Source organism: Rhinolophus hipposideros, assembly GCF_964194185.1.
Source record: "Rhinolophus hipposideros genome assembly, chromosome: 6".
Lineage (NCBI taxonomy): Eukaryota > Metazoa > Chordata > Mammalia > Chiroptera > Rhinolophidae > Rhinolophus > Rhinolophus hipposideros.
In genome coordinates, this window is record NC_138052.1 from 100,691,497 (window position 1) to 100,709,153 (window position 17,657).

General features: G+C 60.3%; 1 protein-coding gene across 1 annotated transcript; it reads right to left on the reverse strand.

The window, feature by feature from the left end:
- Window positions 1–1,147: 1,147 nt before the first annotated feature.
- MAB21L4 (mab-21 like 4) lies at window positions 1,148–13,030 on the reverse strand. Its single transcript, XM_081051793.1, has 6 exons — window positions 12,983–13,030; window positions 11,706–12,232; window positions 6,057–6,282; window positions 4,235–4,388; window positions 2,492–2,848; window positions 1,148–1,641 (listed from the first exon to the last, which is right to left on the reverse strand). The coding sequence occupies exons 2-6, from the start codon at window positions 12,187–12,189 to the stop codon at window positions 1,549–1,551; spliced, it is 1,314 nt and encodes a 437-aa protein (XP_080907919.1). The 5' UTR covers window positions 12,190–12,232; window positions 12,983–13,030; the 3' UTR covers window positions 1,148–1,548.
- Window positions 13,031–17,657: the final 4,627 nt, after the last annotated feature.

Sequence of the window (17,657 nt, forward strand, 5' to 3'; positions counted from 1 at the left end):
TTCGATTTTATCCAGGCTGATTGCATCCAGTTGTTCAAGCAACATTTGGCACACACTTAGTTTCCAGGTCTAATTGACTTGGCCACTTTGTCAACTGACTATATGTACAGGTGTGTTTCTGTTTTGTTGTATTTATCTATCCTGGTTCAGTGCCAAACTGTCTTAAATACTGCATGCAGCTTTACACTAATGAGTCTTGAAATCAAGGTGTGCAAGCCCTCCAATTTTGTTGTTTTAAGATTGTTTTTCTTACCCTAGAGCCTTTGAATTCCCACATAAGTTTTAGAATCATCTTGTCTAGAGCTTGCTGGAATTTTGATGGGAATTGCACTAAATCTATGTATCCAGTTAAGCACAATGGAAATCACCAAGGTATTACACATTTTTAATTAAAAAAAATTTAAACATTAACTTAGGTGTTTTAAAATTATATGTAGCAATGGTTCTAGTTTCAGTGTAGAAGTTTCACATAGCTTTTGTTAGATGTATTTCTGGGTGTTTCCTATTTTGTAAATGGTATTTAAAAATTTTCATTTCGAGTGGTTTATTTTTCATATATAGAAGTACAGCTAATTTTTCTCTATTAACTCAGTATCTTCTGACGTTACTAAATTCACAAAGTCTAGTGGTTTCTTTGTAGATTCCTTAGGGCTTTCTCTGTAAGTAATCAAGTTGTCTATGCATAATGACCGTTTTACTCCTCCTTTCCCATTATTCATGCCTTTTACTGATTTTTCCTGCTCAGATCACAGGCAAGGAGCCTATAACACACAGCTCACGATGGGCAGCTCAGGTCACCTAGTGATGGAGGATCTCCTGGCCGGGGCTTATTCTCCCCGGAGGCTCACATCCTACCAGATGCGTCGCTTTGAACAGCAAGTAGTTCTCTGCGGCAGAACCTCAGCTTCCACGTTAGAGTTTTCCAGAAATGCCACATGGTGCCCTTTGTGCCACGGGCACCGCAGCCCATGAACCTGCTAGATAGCCCACCTGTGCTCTGGCCCACTCAGAACTAACAGCCTCTGAGCCCCCCGGTAAATGAACAATTCCAAGGAGGTGACACCATCTCCAAAATCCACAGAGGCCATCAGGCCCTGTCTTTGTTCTTCGTGGTAGATGGGGCAAGGTACAAGAACCGCTATTTCTTAGATGTGCATTCATTTATTCAGGATCAGATATATAGTATTTCATCACATGGAGTAGCATGTGACGCTGGTGGGGGGACAAGCCCTCAGGCCCCAGGGCTCCTTCAAATACTTGGTTTTCAGTCTTGATGGCCTCCCACAGGATGGATCAACATGCATCACACGAAATACACAGCACCTCGTCCCAGGCCCCGCCCCTGCAGATGAGGCCGCTGTCCAGGTGGCCCGTTGTCCAGTTCTCAAACTCCCATGAGGTCGTCCTCTGGATTGTCTGAGGCGGTCCCTGGGGACAAGGACCCTCCACCAACCATCACCGGCTCAATGTGAAACCCGTTCCCTCCTTCCAATGTCCTGGGAGCCTCCGTGGGGTGGTATAGTGGGTGGCATAGCCCAGGCAGCCGACTCAGCGGTCCTCGCCTCCCAGGGTCTTGGTCTTCCGGAAGATGCTTTGCATGGCAGAGATCCGGTCCTTATCCTGGATGTGGAAGACCTGGAACTGCGGGTGGGTGGGGACAGGGGTCACAGAGACGTCTGGGAGCGTGTCACAGGGCCCCGGACGCAGTGTGGAACCACACTCGCTCCCTGGCCGCCAGGCCCTCCTGCCTCTGGGTCTCTGCCTGGATGGTCCTCCCGCAGGTGGACCCGCCCAGCACCTCCCCCGCTGCCTTCCTCACATGCAGGTGTCCCTGGGGGGGGCCTGACACAGAGAAGGTCCCTGCCAGGTGCTTGTTGAGTGCTGAGGGTCCCCCTCCCGCTACTACCACCCCATCCACGGGTGTGCCCTGGAATGAGACCATGTGGGCTCTTTGGGGTGAGGGTGGGCTTGCTCTTGGGGGGAAGAGCAGGAGTGAGCTCTCTGGGGTGGGGGAGGGGACGGCTAGTAGAGATGGCGGAAACTTGGGGCTCCAGAGGGGCAGCTACCTGGTGGAGCAGCCAAGCAGCCCCCAGATACCCAGAGTATGTGGTGTGGGACTCCTGGGTCCGGGGATGCAGCCGGAAACTGGCCTGTGAGCTTGGGAGACCACGCCTCTCCGTGAGGAATGGAGCCCGGGCTAGCCGCTAGGCCTCTGAGCGCTCTCAGTGTGGGTTTGGAATGGTTCTGGGGCTAGGGGCAGGCTTGGACATGCTGCCCTGGTTCCCAGACAGCGGCCCTGGGCCCATGGGGCCACTGGTGGACAGGGGCACTCATGGCCTATCTGACCCCAGATGGCACATCCTTCCCCACAGATGTTCTCACTGTCCAGAGGCCTTCCTCCAGCTCCTGACCAGGGGGAGCAGACCAGACTCTGTCCCCACCTGCACATGACCCTGGGCCTGCCCAATGCTCCTCAGCCGACTGCACCCACCTTATCCAGCAGGACGTCGAAGTAGGCAGTGGCCCAGTAGGAGGGGTCGCTGGCGGGCAGCTGCAGCAGCGCCCTGACCCCACTGCTGAGGCGCGGCGGGGGGCTCCGGCCCAGGTGGGTGACATGGATACGCAGGGCCGCCTCGGGCTGGCTGGCAAAGAGCTCCACGCGCTGGTACAGGGCCCGGAGGTCCAGGCCGGAGTCCTGCAGCAGGTTCTGCTCAGGGTGCAGGAAGTGGGGCAGGTTGCTGGTGGCCAGGCAGCACAGAAGCACCACCAGCAGGCGGTACACGGCACCCTGCAGCTCTGCCCAGTCCTCGGGCGCAGGGAACAGCACCGAGGCCCACAGCAGCACCATCTGCAGAAGGACAGAAGGGCGGCATCAGGCCCTCCCTGCCCCTCACTCTCCCCACACTGGCACTCCTGCCCCACCCCTCACACCTCCCCAGGCTGTCCCAGCGTGAGTCCCAGCCCCTCCCCCACTGCTGTCCCCACCCAGTGACTCCTTGAATGCCCCGACCCTGGGCTGAGTCCAAGGCCGGCAGGAGGCCACCCCAACCTCCCCTCCAGGGTGCTCCCACGCAGCCGCCAGGGTCCTTCTCAAGGTGCTGCACTGCCTGCCCTTCCTCTGGGCTGTTCCTCATGCTCCACCCCCACTGAACTCCTGCTCATGCCCTGCGGTCCATCCTAAAGAGCCCTACCCCATGGCATTTCCCAGCCCCAGTCTGTGTGCCCAGGACGCTGGGGCCTGGAATACGTCTGAAGGCCGCAATTGGACTTCCTCAGCCACCCCAGGCACCTTCTCCCAACGCTGCCCTGAGTCCCCCTAGCCAGGGAACCCCTCCTTCACACAGGTGCTTTGCTGTGTCCTCATACCCCTCTCCCTCTGCCGGTCCCCCCCAACCCCTAGTTCATTTCTGGTGCTAGTGTGTCAGAACCTGAGGGACACCCCCTCAGAAATTGGCCTCCCTCAGGGGTGGGGATGGAGTCCTGAGAGGGGTGGTGAGTGGCCTGAGGTCACACAGGGACTCATGGGGCGCATTCTCACGAGCCAGGTCAGGCCAGCCCTCCCTTAACCCCCTCCGCTATGATCCGTGTAGCACACTCCACTGGCCTCGACTGTGCCCGCTGCAGGCAGAGAGCCCAGACTCCACAGCCCACTCGCTGCGCTCCAGAGCCCAGGGCCACCCTGCCCTGCTCTTCTCATCACCTGACGTTACCAAGCCCTAGAAGGACAAGTTTCCAGACGTGTCACAGCAGCCGGTGAGCAGCAGAGGAGGGGAGCCAGGCCTGGGCTGATTCCACTGCGATGGGGAACCTGGCTAGTAACATTCACAGACTCCAGGCTGAGGGCAGGGGCATTGGGATGGGAGGGCGGGGGCTCCCACAGCTGACACGGGTAGTGGGAATGCCGGCTCTGTGTGACCCAACTCCAAGGTTGGATTGAAGAGCACGCTCCCAGGCTTGGCCGGGAGGACCCCCGAGGTCACCAGCCCTGGGATGGCAAATGTGGGTCTCAAGGGTCACTGCACTCTGCAGCCAGATGTCACCCGTGAGCCTGGGCCTCACTTCCTGGGAACCCCGGCGTGAACATGGAGTCCTCTAAGGAGGGGCTCACCAGGCCACAGGCCGTCCATCAGTCAGAGCTGGCACAGGGTCCAAGCCGGGTGCTTCTACTCTGGGCCTCTAATTACAGACAAGGGCCCAGCAGAGAGGGAGCGGGCCCGCTGAGCCCCACACGTACCTTCAGGTGGCCGAAGTTCAGGCCGGGGCTCCGGCCGCCGTCACACCAGCTCTCATGGTTGACGCGGTCCAGGAGAGAGAGGCTGTCCAGGCGGTGGCCCGGGAGGGAGCCCAGGACGTTGAGCAGCCTGGTAAGCAGGTCGTCGGTGGAGACCCTGCAGCCCAGAGAGACCCACCGGCGATGTGGTCGTGGTCGGCCTGGAAGCCTCTTCCCGGCCCCGCCCGGCATCCAGGCACCGGCCTCCACAGCTTCTCCCCAGAAAGAAAATTCACCGGCTTCTGTGGCCCACCCAGGACGGGGAGCCCCACGGGATGGCCCCGGCCACGACGGGGGTCTGCTTGCACCCAGACGGCTCCCATGGGTTTCTCAGGAAGTGCACACAAATGTTTTCACTGAAACTAGACGCCAGGCCCAGAGAACAGAGGGCCCCGGGGAGCCTCCAGGCCAGCTGCACACTTTTTAAAAAATTTTATTAAATCTGTTAGGCTGACATTGGTCAGTCAGTCAGGTCATTTTGTGGGGACAGGAAGGTGCCACTGTCACCGGCCCAGGGTGGAGCAGGAGCTCTTGGTCCCGGGCCGGGCTGTGGGTGGAGTCACCCCAGCCTGGCAGGGCTCACGTCCCAGCCTGCAGCTACAGATCACCGCCGCACTCACGGTGTGCTTGCTGAGTGACTGAGGGCTGGGGTCAGGGGACAGCGCCCTCATGGGTCCCCTCTGTGCTGCCTCAGTGCTGGGTAGTCATCTGCCCACATGCCTTGAGTCCGTGGTGGACGAGGCATAGGACAGGCCATTTTCCCATTTACTTGCAAAACGGGCTGCTTAGCCCAGCCCTTCCCCTTTCTTCGTGGCTGGTGGTCATTTACAACCCTGGACACAGCCCCTGCTCTGTGAAAAGGTGGGTCAGGTGGGTGGGGTTGGGCTCCAGGCGCTCTGCAGCAGAAAACCATAGATGGACACAACCAGCTTTCAGAATTCATCGACTTTCAAGAATTAACTATAAGAGCAACCCCTGCTTACTTCAACAGTGTTGCATTCCTGAAGTGTCACCCAGGCATGAGAGTGGGCAGGGTGAGTCACCCTGGCCAGGAGAGCTGCTATTAAGCAGTGCTAGGTCTGGATGGGGTTCCAGGGGTGCTCAGCCTCTGCCTCATGCTCCCCACTCCCCACTCCCTCTCACAGAACCTACCAGGCCTCCCCTTCCGTGCAGAGGCCCCCACTCTCGCCTCACAAGCTGCAGGGGCAGAGACTGGGGGACCTGAGGAGGCAAGGAGGCGCTGCTGGGGCTCCCAGGACATCCAAAGGAGGGAACACTAATCTGGAAAAAGCAGCCCAGAGGGGGACTTGAAAGGACCTCAGTGTTCATTCGTCTTGTTAGACTCTGACCACCCTCACTGTGGGGGGACCTCTCCTTGCTGCTCTGGGAACCCGCTGTGACCCTGGACAAGTTACCTGTCCTCTTTGCTGCTTTCCCACCTGAAGCACAGGCACTAGGCTGGGTAATGAAGGGTCCCAGCCAGGGTGGCCTTCCACACTTTCAGGCTTCGCCTCACAACCAGACACTGGCCCACTCTTGGGGTGGCAGAGGGCACAGCTCCACTCCCCGCAGCTCTGAGAGGGGATGCTAGCAGCAGGGAGTGACCATCCTGGCCAGGTCCCAAATTCCCCTGAGACCCCATGGTCAGCGTGGCACAGACGCCCACAGGGCAGAGGCGGGCAGGGAACCCCACAGCTCCTCCAGCCTCGAGTGAGGGGAGCATCGGGCTGGCACCCCCTTCTTGCTGGCTCCCCAGGATCCCACCGACCCACGATGGGCATCCTACCTCCAGAGCTGGGCATTAGTTGGCACAAGGGCCACCCCTTGGCCCATGATCCTTTTCAAGCTGCCTTCAGGGAACCCAAGCGTCAGCTGTGCCCCCTCCAGTGCGGGCACCCGGTGCTTCCTTCGCACCACAGGCACAACAGTGAAGCGAATGGTTCTCCAGCCGCTGGACACCAGCAGGGACAGGCCGAGCTTCTCCTCCCTCAGGCTGTCCGCATTCAGAGAACCTGCAATGACCCAATTTGCTGGTCTCTCACCTGTGTCTGGCCCAGCCTCTGCCAGGACACTCCAGGGCCCCCCACTACTGCCCACTCAGCCCGCACTGCCCTGCCCACCCCCCACCTGCACCCTCTCTGCCCCAGGTCAGCCTCCACCTGCAGTCCCCTCCACCCCAACACGTGTCCATCCTGGAAGCTCAGCCAGGTATGGGGCTGGCCTGGCACAAACCTGCACAGCCATTATGGGCAGAATTGTATTCCCCAAATCCATGTAGAAACCCTAACTCCCCGCACCTCAGACTGTGACTATTTGGAGACGGGGGTCTTTAAGAGGGGACAGGGTAAAGTAAGGCTGCGAGGAGGAGGGTGGCAGCAGCTGGGCCAGGACAGGCCACCTCCAACAGGAGCAGTTCTGCCCCAGGGTGGGTCCCCGTGGCCAGTGGCCCCAGGCGATGCCCCCACCTGCCTGACCCTGAGGGGTCCTGCACAGCCAACGTCCTCCAACAACCTCCCCTGCCCCATGCCCCAGGCACTTCTGAGACTTAGTAGTTTTCTGCTGGAAGGGTCTCTAGCACTTCTCTCTGAGTGGCTTCTCTGCCAGGCTATACCCCAATGCCCAGGCATCCCCAGTGCCTCCTCAGTCTTTAGGAAATGACTGAGGGTGGGCGCCCTTTCCTGGACTCATACCCCCCACCCCCGAAATGCTAATGGGTCATGTCAATCCCTCTGCAGAGGACAGTCTGCTGTGGGGCCATTTTGCTCAGTGTTGGAGCGAGGTGGGTCCCACTGACTCAGCAGCCTGGAGCCAGTGAGGGAGGCTGGGGGCAGCCTCTGCTGGCACTTGTGCTCCAGAGTCCAGGAGGGTTGGGCGGAGACTAGACTCCTGGTCACACCTGCCCTCTCCTTCCCAGGCCTCTTGCTCCTTCCAAGCCTCCCTGAGGGCCCCTCTGGTGCCTAGGAATCCCCACCTCAGACACACCTCTCAGGAGGACTGGGGCCCCTGAGGGCCTGGGGTGGGGGGAGGAGCAGGCTTGGTGCCAGCATCCAAAGGTGCCAGCAGACAAGCATGCCATCCTGGATGCCCCTCAGAACCCTGGATGGTGGGGGGCAGCACATTCTAGCTGAGACACTTCCCACGTCCCATCCCACTCAGACCCCACAGGACCCAGCCCAGAGGCCACTCTCAGACCACCCAGGAAGGAATGTTCCATAGGATCATAATGCTGGGGAGGTGGGGGGCACCGGGGCCCTCTGTTGTCCCCCGAACAAATTAACACCAGAGAGAGTGAGGAGGGTGAGCCGAGCAGCCTGGGGGCACCCACATCACGCCCTGACCAACACTGTCCCAGACATGGAGCAGTCTCCCCCACCTGCCCCAGCCCAGCCCAGTGGGGCTGCTGGGTCAGAGGTCACGAGGGCAACCAGCTGGAGCTCAAAGGCCTGTCCCAAAGGGAGTCTCCTAAGTGTGGCTTAGAGAAAGGTCTCCACAGCTTGTGAATGTGAGGGCTGCACCCTGTACATCCCACAGCAGGCGCCATCCACCCGGCCCACCCCTGGCCCTGGGGGTCCTGCAGGAAGGAGTCCCAACCCCCAGACACAGACCCCTCCCTCCAGTCTCCCGCAGGGCAGCTCCGGGACCGGCCCAGGTTCTGCTCCTGCCACCAGGGCCACTCCATCCCCTGAATGGGCCTCAATTTTCCCATCGGTAAAAGGGAGAGAGGGGTTCAGTGATCTCCAGCTTCTCCCATTTAGCATTTGAGGCACTGTCTGGCAAAGCCGCGGTGGCCTCGTTTCCTTATTTACCACTGGTCACACATTTTGTCCAGAAATGTGGCTTGGGAGGCAGCCAACCACACCTGCTGCCCATTCCAGCCACTCCCACCTCAGTCAGGCCTGGTCTCACCGGTTCCCAGGGGCAGCCTGCACGCTGTCACCTGGAGCGGCACACTTCTCTGAAGGGAAGTGGCAGGAAGCTATGCTCGGAATGTCCCTGGGTGCCTAGCGCTCAGCCCCCTGGGTGTGGCTGCGTTCTCAGCCAGGAAGCTGAGGACAGTGGGACCTCACGACGGTGGGACCTCAGGATGGTGAAACCTGAGGGTGGTGGGGAACTCAGGATGGTGGGGACCTCAGGATGTTGGGACCTGAGCATGGTGGGACCTGAGGACGGTGGGGACCTGAGGACGGTGGGACATGAGGACGGTGGGGACCTGAGGACGGTGGGACCTGAGGACGGTGGGGACATGAGGACGGTGGGGACCTGAGGACGGTGGGGACCTGAGGACGGTGGGACATGAGGACGGTGGGACCTGAGGACGGTGGGACCTGAGGACGGTGGGGACATGAGGACGGTGGGGACATGAGGACGGTGGGACCTGAGGACGGTGGGACCTCAGGACGGTGGGGACATGAGGACGGTGGGACCTGAGGACGGTGGGGACATGAGGACGGTGGGACCTGAGGACGGTGGGGACATGAGGACGGTGGGACCTGAGGACGGTGGGGACATGAGGACGGTGGGACCTGAGGACGGTGGGGACATGAGGACGGTGGGGACCTCAGGACGGTGGGGACATGAGGACGGTGGGGACCTCAGGACGGTGGGGACATGAGGACGGTGGGGACCTGAGGACGGTGGGGACATGAGGACGGTGGGGACCTCAGGACGGTGGGGACATGAGGACGGTGGGACCTCAGGACGGTGGGGACATGAGGACGGTGGGGACCTGAGGACGGTGGGGACCTCAGGACGGTGGGACATGAGGACGGTGGGACCTCAGGACGGTGGGGACCTGAGGACGGTGAGACCTGAGGACGGTGGGGACATGAGGACGGTGGGGACCTGAGGACGGTGGGGACCTGAGGACGGTGGGACCTGAGGACGGTGGGACCTGAGGACGGTGGGGACATGAGGACGGTGGGGACCTCAGGACGGTGGGGACATGAGGACGGTGGGGACATGAGGACGGTGGGGACCTGAGGACGGTGGGGACCTCAGGACGGTGGGGACATGAGGACGGTGGGGACCTCAGGACGGTGGGGACATGAGGACGGTGGGGACCTCAGGACGGTGGGGACATGAGGACGGTGGGGACCTGAGGACGGTGGGGACATGAGGACGGTGGGGACCTCAGGACGGTGGGGACCTGAGGACGGTGGGACCTGAGGACGGTGGGGACATGAGGACGGTGGGGACATGAGGACGGTGGGGACCTCAGGACGGTGGGGACATGAGGACGGTGGGGACCTCAGGACGGTGGGGACATGAGGACGGTGGGGACCTGAGGACGGTGGGGACATGAGGACGGTGGGGACCTCAGGACGGTGGGGACATGAGGACGGTGGGGACCTCAGGACGGTGGGGACATGAGGACGGTGGGGACCTCAGGACGGTGGGGACATGAGGATGGTGGGGACCTGAGGACGGTGGGGACATGAGGACGGTGGGGACCTCAGGACGGTGGGGACCTGAGGACGGTGGGACCTGAGGACGGTGGGGACATGAGGACAGTGGGGACATGAGGACGGTGGGACCTGAGGACGGTGGGGACATGAGGACGGTGGGGACATGAGGACGGTGGGGACCTCAGGACGGTGGGGACATGAGGACGGTGGGGACCTCAGGACGGTGGGGACATGAGGACGGTGGGGACCTGAGGACGGTGGGGACATGAGGACGGTGGGGACCTCAGGACGGTGGGGACCTGAGGACGGTGGGACCTGAGGACGGTGGGGACATGAGGACGGTGGGGACATGAGGACGGTGGGACCTGAGGACGGTGGGGACATGAGGACGGTGGGGACATGAGGACGGTGGGACCTGAGGACGGTGGGGACATGAGGACGGTGGGGACCTCAGGACGGTGGGGACATGAGGACGGTGGGGACCTCAGGACGGTGGGGACATGAGGACGGTGGGGACCTGAGGACGGTGGGGACCTGAGGATGGTGGGGACCTCAGGACGGTGGGGACATGAGGACGGTGGGGACATGAGGACGGTGGGACCTGAGGACAATGAGGAGAGGCCTGACAGCCTAGAATGTGCCTGAAGGGCTGGGCAAAGCCTATGCTCAACCGGTTCGTGGATCTGTCTCCCAGTTGCAGGGAAGGGCCTGCAGGTGACAGGGCGGGAATCCCCACATTAGGTCACAGAAATAGACAGAAAGGGCCCTGCCAAAGCTGCCTGAGATAATCGGAAAGTTCACAGATGATCAGATAAGATGTCTGCGGGCCAGGCTCCTAATGACAGCCTTCGGCCACCCTGTGAGGGCAATGTTTATCATCACCCTGAGTGGTGGTCACCTGCCCCAGGTAACCAGGCAGGTCTGGGGAAGAGCCGGGATGGGGAGACACCCCTCCTATGTTACAAATCTATCCAGAAGTCCAGCCATTTTTTGATGGATACCGGCTTCTCCAGAACCCACAGGAAGCACCCAGGAGGAAAGGTTGGTCCTGTGGGTCCAGATGAGGTCTCCATGCCACCAGGTGGGCCCGAGCCTGGATGTGCTGCCAGACTGGGGCTCGACATGCTGGGCACCAGGGCAGGTCACTGGCTCTCAGGGGAGCTGACCATCCCCACTTGCTGATTTTACAGTGGATGTGAGGGCTAGACTAATACCAGGTGGCAGCCACCCCTGCCACCCGTCTGTCCCTCCCAGAGGAAGCAGGGCATTCTGCTTCAGTCCCCAGCTGCCTGCCAGGACAGCCTGACATCTTTTTCCTGGGATTCCTCACCCTGGGCCCCTGCTGTCCTGGGCCCTGCACAGGCTGGGCCTGTCCTTCCAACCCCTCATAGTCCGGGCAGCCCCTGCCCACTACTGCCCCTGCCGACCTTGGGGCTCACCACCCCCCACATCACATCAACAAGGCACCGAAGGAGAGACTGAGGCCAGGACCCTGGCTCACCTGAAGGTACCTGGCCACAGAGCTCACTCTGGGTCCAAGACACCAATTAGCAACTGGACCCTAAGTTGAAGCAGCCCTGTGCACACATATGCGTGTATGCACACTGTCCACATTCACATGTGCACACTCACACACGTACACGCCCATGCGTGCGACACGTGTATTCACAATCCTGCAGTCACACACGCACACACATGCATGCACAGAGTCTTCCCAAACCTGTACAGTGTGACCAGAGCCTGACGTGGGGACAGCTGCGAGGACTGTCACGTGCAGCTGGGACCGAAAATGGAACTACTTGTCCAGAACAGTGCAGGGACCCTCCTCAAGCAGATTAACTGGAAAACAAGGCACTGGTCAGTTTCTAGCCGCTAACCGTTACTACCAGAATCACCACGTAAAACTTCAGTAATATGACCTATGTCTTCTCGGAACTAGAAATGACCTCAGAGTGATGCTCCCCAGCTCCCGTGCCCCTGAAACGCACATGCGTGCGCTCATGCGTGAAGAGCACCCCCTGTGCCCCTACCTGGTGTGACGAGGCCGTGATGCTTGCAGTGCACGATGGCAGCCACCAGACGGTCCTTGAGGACATGCAGGACCTTGCTGGGCACGATGTGGCCCAAACACTTGGCGTTGTCCTCCGAGGAGGCGGTGAAGACGTCGTCGGTCACCCAGGCCTCCAGGCCAGCCCCTCCCCTGGGAACTCCTAGGCGGCAGGACGTGGGGCCACCCTCGGTCTGGGCGGCCTCTGGCTCCTCCACCAGCAGGGCTGCGGCCTCCACGCTCAGGGGCACCTCCATGTCCAGCGGGCCGTCCGAGGAGCGCAAGGCAAACTGGAAGGCCTCCAGGTCTCGGGAGTAATCCACGAGGAAGCGGGCGTCCAGGGTGTGCAGGTGCTCAAGCACCGTGAGCAGCACGTCCTCCGCACGCTGGTACTCCTGCACCCGGGCCGCGCCCCGCGAGCGGATGGCCCGCAGGTAATGGTGCCACAGGGGCACCTGCACGGCCATGGCAGGGCCAGGGCACGGGGCAGCTCTGGAGCACGGCTGGGAGCTGCAGAGACGGGGAGGAGCTCGGGTGACAGGCAGGGCCACAGGTGGGGCCCAGTCCCAGCTCCCCCTGAGCAGAGTCCCAGAGTGACGGCTGGTGCAGCAGGTTAAGTAGCTGAACCTGGACCAAGCCTTTGAAGTGAGGTGAGTCAGTCACTAACAATTAGGAACGTCACAGAGCAGGCAGGAGGGGGGCCTCCCTGGGCTCCTCCCTCTTGTCACACTGTCTCTTGGCCCAAGGCACAGGACTTCTGCCCACCCAGGCCTGTACTGCCCCTAGAGGTGGGGGCCTGCTCCTGGGTTCCCCCTCACACCCTCACCCCAATAGCAGAGCCTCAGGGTATCTGTGACAGCAGGGCCTCCCCACCAGATTAGGTGTTTGGACACATGGCGTCCCCTTTGCTCAGAAGAGAAAGGTGAGACACTGCGGTGGCTGCCCCAGCCCCGAGGGTGGGGGCTGCCCCCTGGAGCTACTACTTCCCAGCAGCCTCTCTGTGAGGCAACCTGGAAACAACCAGCCTCAGGCCAGGGCTGCAGGCTATGTTTCCATAGCAACCTAAACATTCCCCTCTGCCTCTGTGCACCGCTCAAAGCTGGGAGCCTCACACCTGGCGGCCACCAACATCCACACCTGAACCCCACCTCTTCCCCCTGCAAAGCCTGTATTCAGTGCCCTCAAACCCCCAGCCCTGGGCCCTCGGGCTGCTCATCCCCCACCCCACCTGGCCTTCAGCCTGACAGGAGCGGCACCCACCTGGGCCTGTGGGCGGAGTGAGTCTGGTTCTGGGAGAAGTCTCCTTGGCGGCCCAGCCCACCTCCCTGCTCAGGGCTGTGCAAGTCCCAACCAGCAGCTGGGAGCCACCCCCCACCCCACCCCACGTGACCCTTGGCCCTTCCAGGCTGGCCATGTGCATCAGGTACTCCCCGTTGGAGCTTCTGCAAACAGCGAACATGGAGACAGCCCAGACAGCTATCACAGACACCGCCCCACAGCCCCTGACTTCCCGTCCCCCACTCCCCCGCCCATGCACAGGCCTCAGACTCCAGGGGAGATGTGGGCAGAACCAGGATCCAAGGCACCCACTTCCTGGTACTTGGAAGCCTTTCTGAGGAGCTGCAGTCCCAGTGAGTGGTCTCTGCTTTCATGACTCCTCGGATAGGGAGCTCACCACCTCACAGGGCAGTCAAGCTAGAGACAGAGTTCCTGTCTGCTGAGGGGGTGACCCTGAGAAGGAAGCTGTCCAGGTGTTTGTAGGTACTCAGGGCCACCCAAGGAGAATCAGATGTGAGACAGACCAGCATCCTCACCTGGAAGGTACCTGCCCTCAGCTGTGGCAGGAGGCCCAGGACAGGGGTGGGTAGGAGGCTATGGGGAGAGCAGAGCTCCAAGGGCCTTGGCAAGTGCAGGGAGAAGGGCCACATAGGGTGGCCAACTCTGTCTGCCAGGGGCCATTTGGTCAGCAGAGGGCCAGGCTGGAGCTCCCCCAATTGTCCCTGAAATGTGGAATCTATCATCAGCCTGGACCAAAGAATCCACTGGATGTCCTTTGAGCCTGCCAGGTGTGGGAGAACCTCCCCCAGGTGCTGCAGGCAGAGTTGGCTTATCGGTATTGTAGTTGGACATTTTTGGGTATTTTTTATTGTAACAAATAAACATAACATAAAATTTACTGACATTAAGAATATTCACATGTTGTGCCACCATCACCACCCACCTCTAGACCTCTTCTTCCCAAAATGAAACTGTCCCCATGAAACACAAAGTCACCTTCCCCTCCCCCGGCCCCTGGCACCTGTCCTATCGTCTGTCTCTGAATCTGCACCCTCCAGGGATCTCATGTGAGTGAGGAGTTCCTGGAGGATATTGTGCTGAATGAAAGTAGCCGGTCACAAAAAGACAAACGCTGTGTGACTCCACTCATATTCATGTGCCGCTGTGGGCATTTCCTTCCTTTTAAGACCACACTTTGTTCCCCACAGGCTGCAGCTTTTCACGCTCCCAGCAGCAGCGCCCAGGGTTCCCCCTCCTCCACACCGTCCCAGCACGTGTCATTTCTGGGGTTTTGATAGCAGCCGTTCCGATGGTGTGAGGTGGCATCTCACCGGGTTTCAATTTGATCAGGGAAGTTGAGCGTCTTTTCATGGGCTTGTTGACCATTCGTGTGTCTTCTTTGGAGCAACACCTGTTCAAGTCCTTCGCCCATTTTAAAATTGAGTTGTTTGGGTTTTTCTGTTCTTGAGTTGTAAGAGTTCTTTATGTATATTATATATTAATTCTACTATCAGACGTACGACTGTCAAATATTTTCTTCCATTCTGTGGGTTGCCTCTTCACACTCTTGATATAGTCCCTTAATGCACTGAAGTTTTTAATTTATCCAATTTTTCTCTTTTCCTTCGTTGCCTGTGCGTTTGGTGTCACGTGCAGGTGACTGATGCCAAGTCTGAGGCTGTGAAGATGCTCTCCTGTTTCCTTCGAACACTTCTGTAGCTTCAGCTCTCACGACGGGCCCTCCCCTGCGTCCTGACACCCCGACAGCCCCAGGCCTTCCCGTTGCCCCAGGAAGAGGCACCCTCCCCAGGCACCTTTCTTCATTGCAGTGCAGTATCTGGGGGTTCATTTTAGCCACCCCACAAGAGAGTGTGTCAGAGGGCAGGGTCCAAGAGTCACCCCAGCAACCCCTCCACAGGACGCTCTCCTGAGGTCTGCCTGTGCCATCATTCTCAGGCCACCCTCTGAATGGATGAAGACAGGGTGGATTCTGCCCCAGTGAACCTCTCGGGACTGAGCCCCACCTAGATCCCCCCACCTGACACCCCTTCGTGGTTCTCTTGGCAGGGGTCAGATGTCAAGAGAGGCCCTAAGAGCTGGACGGAAAGTGAAAGTGGTGAGACTTCTCTCCTGAGTACAAGTACCCAGGGATCCACTGGGGGGACCCCGGGAGGCTGACCTGGTAGTATCCAAATGTGAGCCTCCAGGGGCCCCTCTGACCCAACCAGTTACAGAGCCTTCATTGCTGTCCTGAGGCCAGGCCTCAGGCTTGGACAGATGGCCAGGGGAACACAGACACGCAGACCGGTGGCCTGGGGTGCCCACCCAGCAGGCAGCAGGACAGCAGGACAGCAAGCCTTGGCACTAGTCAGCAGTTCTGGGCGGGGTCGAGCCAGTGCCCCAGCCAGTGTCCCAAACAAGGCTGTATGTTAGCACGGCTGCAGAATGCACCTCCTACTTCCTGTCCGGCACCTGCAGGGGACACTCCCCAGAGGGTCGTGAACCCGGGTCAGTTGAGCCATGACCACGGGCAGAAGCCACTCCTACACTGTCCTTTAGGAGAGAGGACAGTGTGGTGTCCGCGGGTGTACAATTAGGCCTTCAGGGAAGAGGCAGGTCCCTGGGGGCACAGTCATCTAAGAGCACAGACAGTGATAGAAAGACCGGCAGATGCCAGAGCGATTGGGGTGGGACCCACAGCCTGGAGGCCGACTGTGGGGGAGGTGGCAGGCTCCGCATTCCTTCGTGGCCTCCCGCCCTCTTCCCCGCATTGTCCTCCATGTGACCTGTCTTCAGAGGACACGTCAGCGTTGAGTGTCTCATCCACAGCAGCCCCGTCCGTCAGAGTGAGGACAAGAGAGGCCAACCAAAGGCATGAGTGACCCCGCCTTGTGCTGTGAACAAATTCTGAGGTCCTTCCTTCTTGGGGAGGGTCTGGGTCAGGGGTGGCAAAGTGTGGTGCCCCCGGGCCAGCAGCGAGCAGGAAAAGGTGAGGCCAGCTGAGTTCTGCCTCACCTTACTCAGTCCCCACCCCAGCCCCTGTGTCCCCATGGCCACACATGGGCTTGGCACGGCCAGGACTGTGGGTTGTCCCAGGGGAGCTGGAAACCCAGTTTGTGGGTGACTTGTCACTGTAAACATGGTAGGTGCCGAGTGAAAGCCAGTAAGGCTCCTCCTTGGAGGAGGGAATAATGACAAAAGCCAGCCATGGCTCATCTTGGAGGGTCTGCCCTCCGTGGGCCAGGCCACAGCATGGTCCTGGTTGCCTGCAGACTCGCAGCACTTTCCCCAGCCCCAGAGAGTGGGGTCAGGGTCCAGGGCGCTGGCCAGCAGACAGCCGAGCCCAGCACCATCAGGACAAGGGTCAGAACAGCCGTGTCCCCCCACCCCCCGAGTCCCACCCTGCCAGCCAGCCCATCCCAGAAGTGCTCTCTGTACAGTGAGGACCTCTACCACACCTCCCACTGGGTCCACAAAATCCCTGGGGGCTGCGCCCAAGTCCAGGGCTGACCCTGCCCTCGGGGCTGTCCTAGCCCATCGTGGCCCAGACCAGGAGCCACGAGCATGGCCAGCAAGCAGTGAGGCCTTGGGTGCTATGCACAGGGCTTTGAGGGGCTCACAGGGGTGGGAGAAGGCATCAGGAGGAGGGGGTGCAGGAGCGGGCATGGAGCAGCAGAGGAGAACAGGCGAGGTGAGTGTTAGGGTAGGGTGAGAGATGGCACTGGCGGGGTGGCCCCACCCACCACAGGGACACCCACATCCCTGGTTTTCGGTGAGTGGAATTGTGACTCATCCGATGACCTTCACAGCTGGTCACACTGACCTCTGTGGCCTCCTCACCCCTCCACCCCCCACTGTCTGAGCACCCCCACATGGAGCCCCCAAGCAGAAACTCTCACCAGAGGGCAGGGCCACAACCTCAGTCAGATGGGGCCCAGCCCCTGGGCCGCAGGAAACGCTGTGCTCCCCCTCCTCCACTCCCTGCCGTCTCTCCCAAACTCCTCGGGGTTCACTCCTCCAGACCCACAGAGACTACAGGACTCGGGGTGCTAGAGGCAGCCTTGGGTGCCAACGTGGAGGCCAGGCCATGGTGTGGGTCCCCTGGGCTCTGAACCTGGGCCTCTGCTGTGTGCCTGCAGGACCTGGAAGTCCAGCTAGCCCAGAAGGACTGACTAGGCCCTCGTCCCCCAGGAACTGTCCAACAAACCCCACGCCAGCCCTTGGTGCCCAGTGGGGCTGTGTCTGGCCCAACAGCCTAGCCTGCCTTTGCATGGGGCCCCCCGGTGGCTGTTCTCTCGGGAAGGTGGGGGAACAGGGACCCCGAGGACATTAGGAGGACAGGCCCTTCCCTTCAGTGAATTTCGGTTCTGAGGACGTGGCCTGAGTCCCATCAAGCTCCTCGCTGGCAGCACTGGGTACAGATATGCTCATCCACTAAGTGTCCGTCCTCACTGCCCGCTCCCTTCTCCTGGGCAGCCTCAGAGGCGGCTGGATCTCTGGGAGTCTCAGAGACACACCCATCCCAAGGGCTCCCCAAATGCCACTCATTAGAGGGGCAGTCGCTCCTGGCTGCAGGGCCCACTCCAGTGCGTGCCCCTTCCCAAGAGGGACTCCTGTTGGCATCAGTCCAGCTGGGAGAGGTCCAGCTTAGGAGAAG

Bases quoted from the DNA above. Each gene is read 5' to 3' on its own strand.
- MAB21L4 (XM_081051793.1), bottom strand. From the start codon at position 12,189: ATGGCCGTGCAGGTGCCCCTGTGGCACCATTACCTGCGGGCCATCCGC. The intron at 4,389-6,056 runs GTAGGATGCCCA...TCTGGGCTGCAG, and splicing joins ACTAATGCCCAGCTCTGGAG to GGTCTCCACCGACGACCTGC. The intron at 1,642-2,491 runs GTGGGTGCAGTC...ACCCACCCGCAG, and splicing joins TCGACGTCCTGCTGGATAAG to TTCCAGGTCTTCCACATCCA.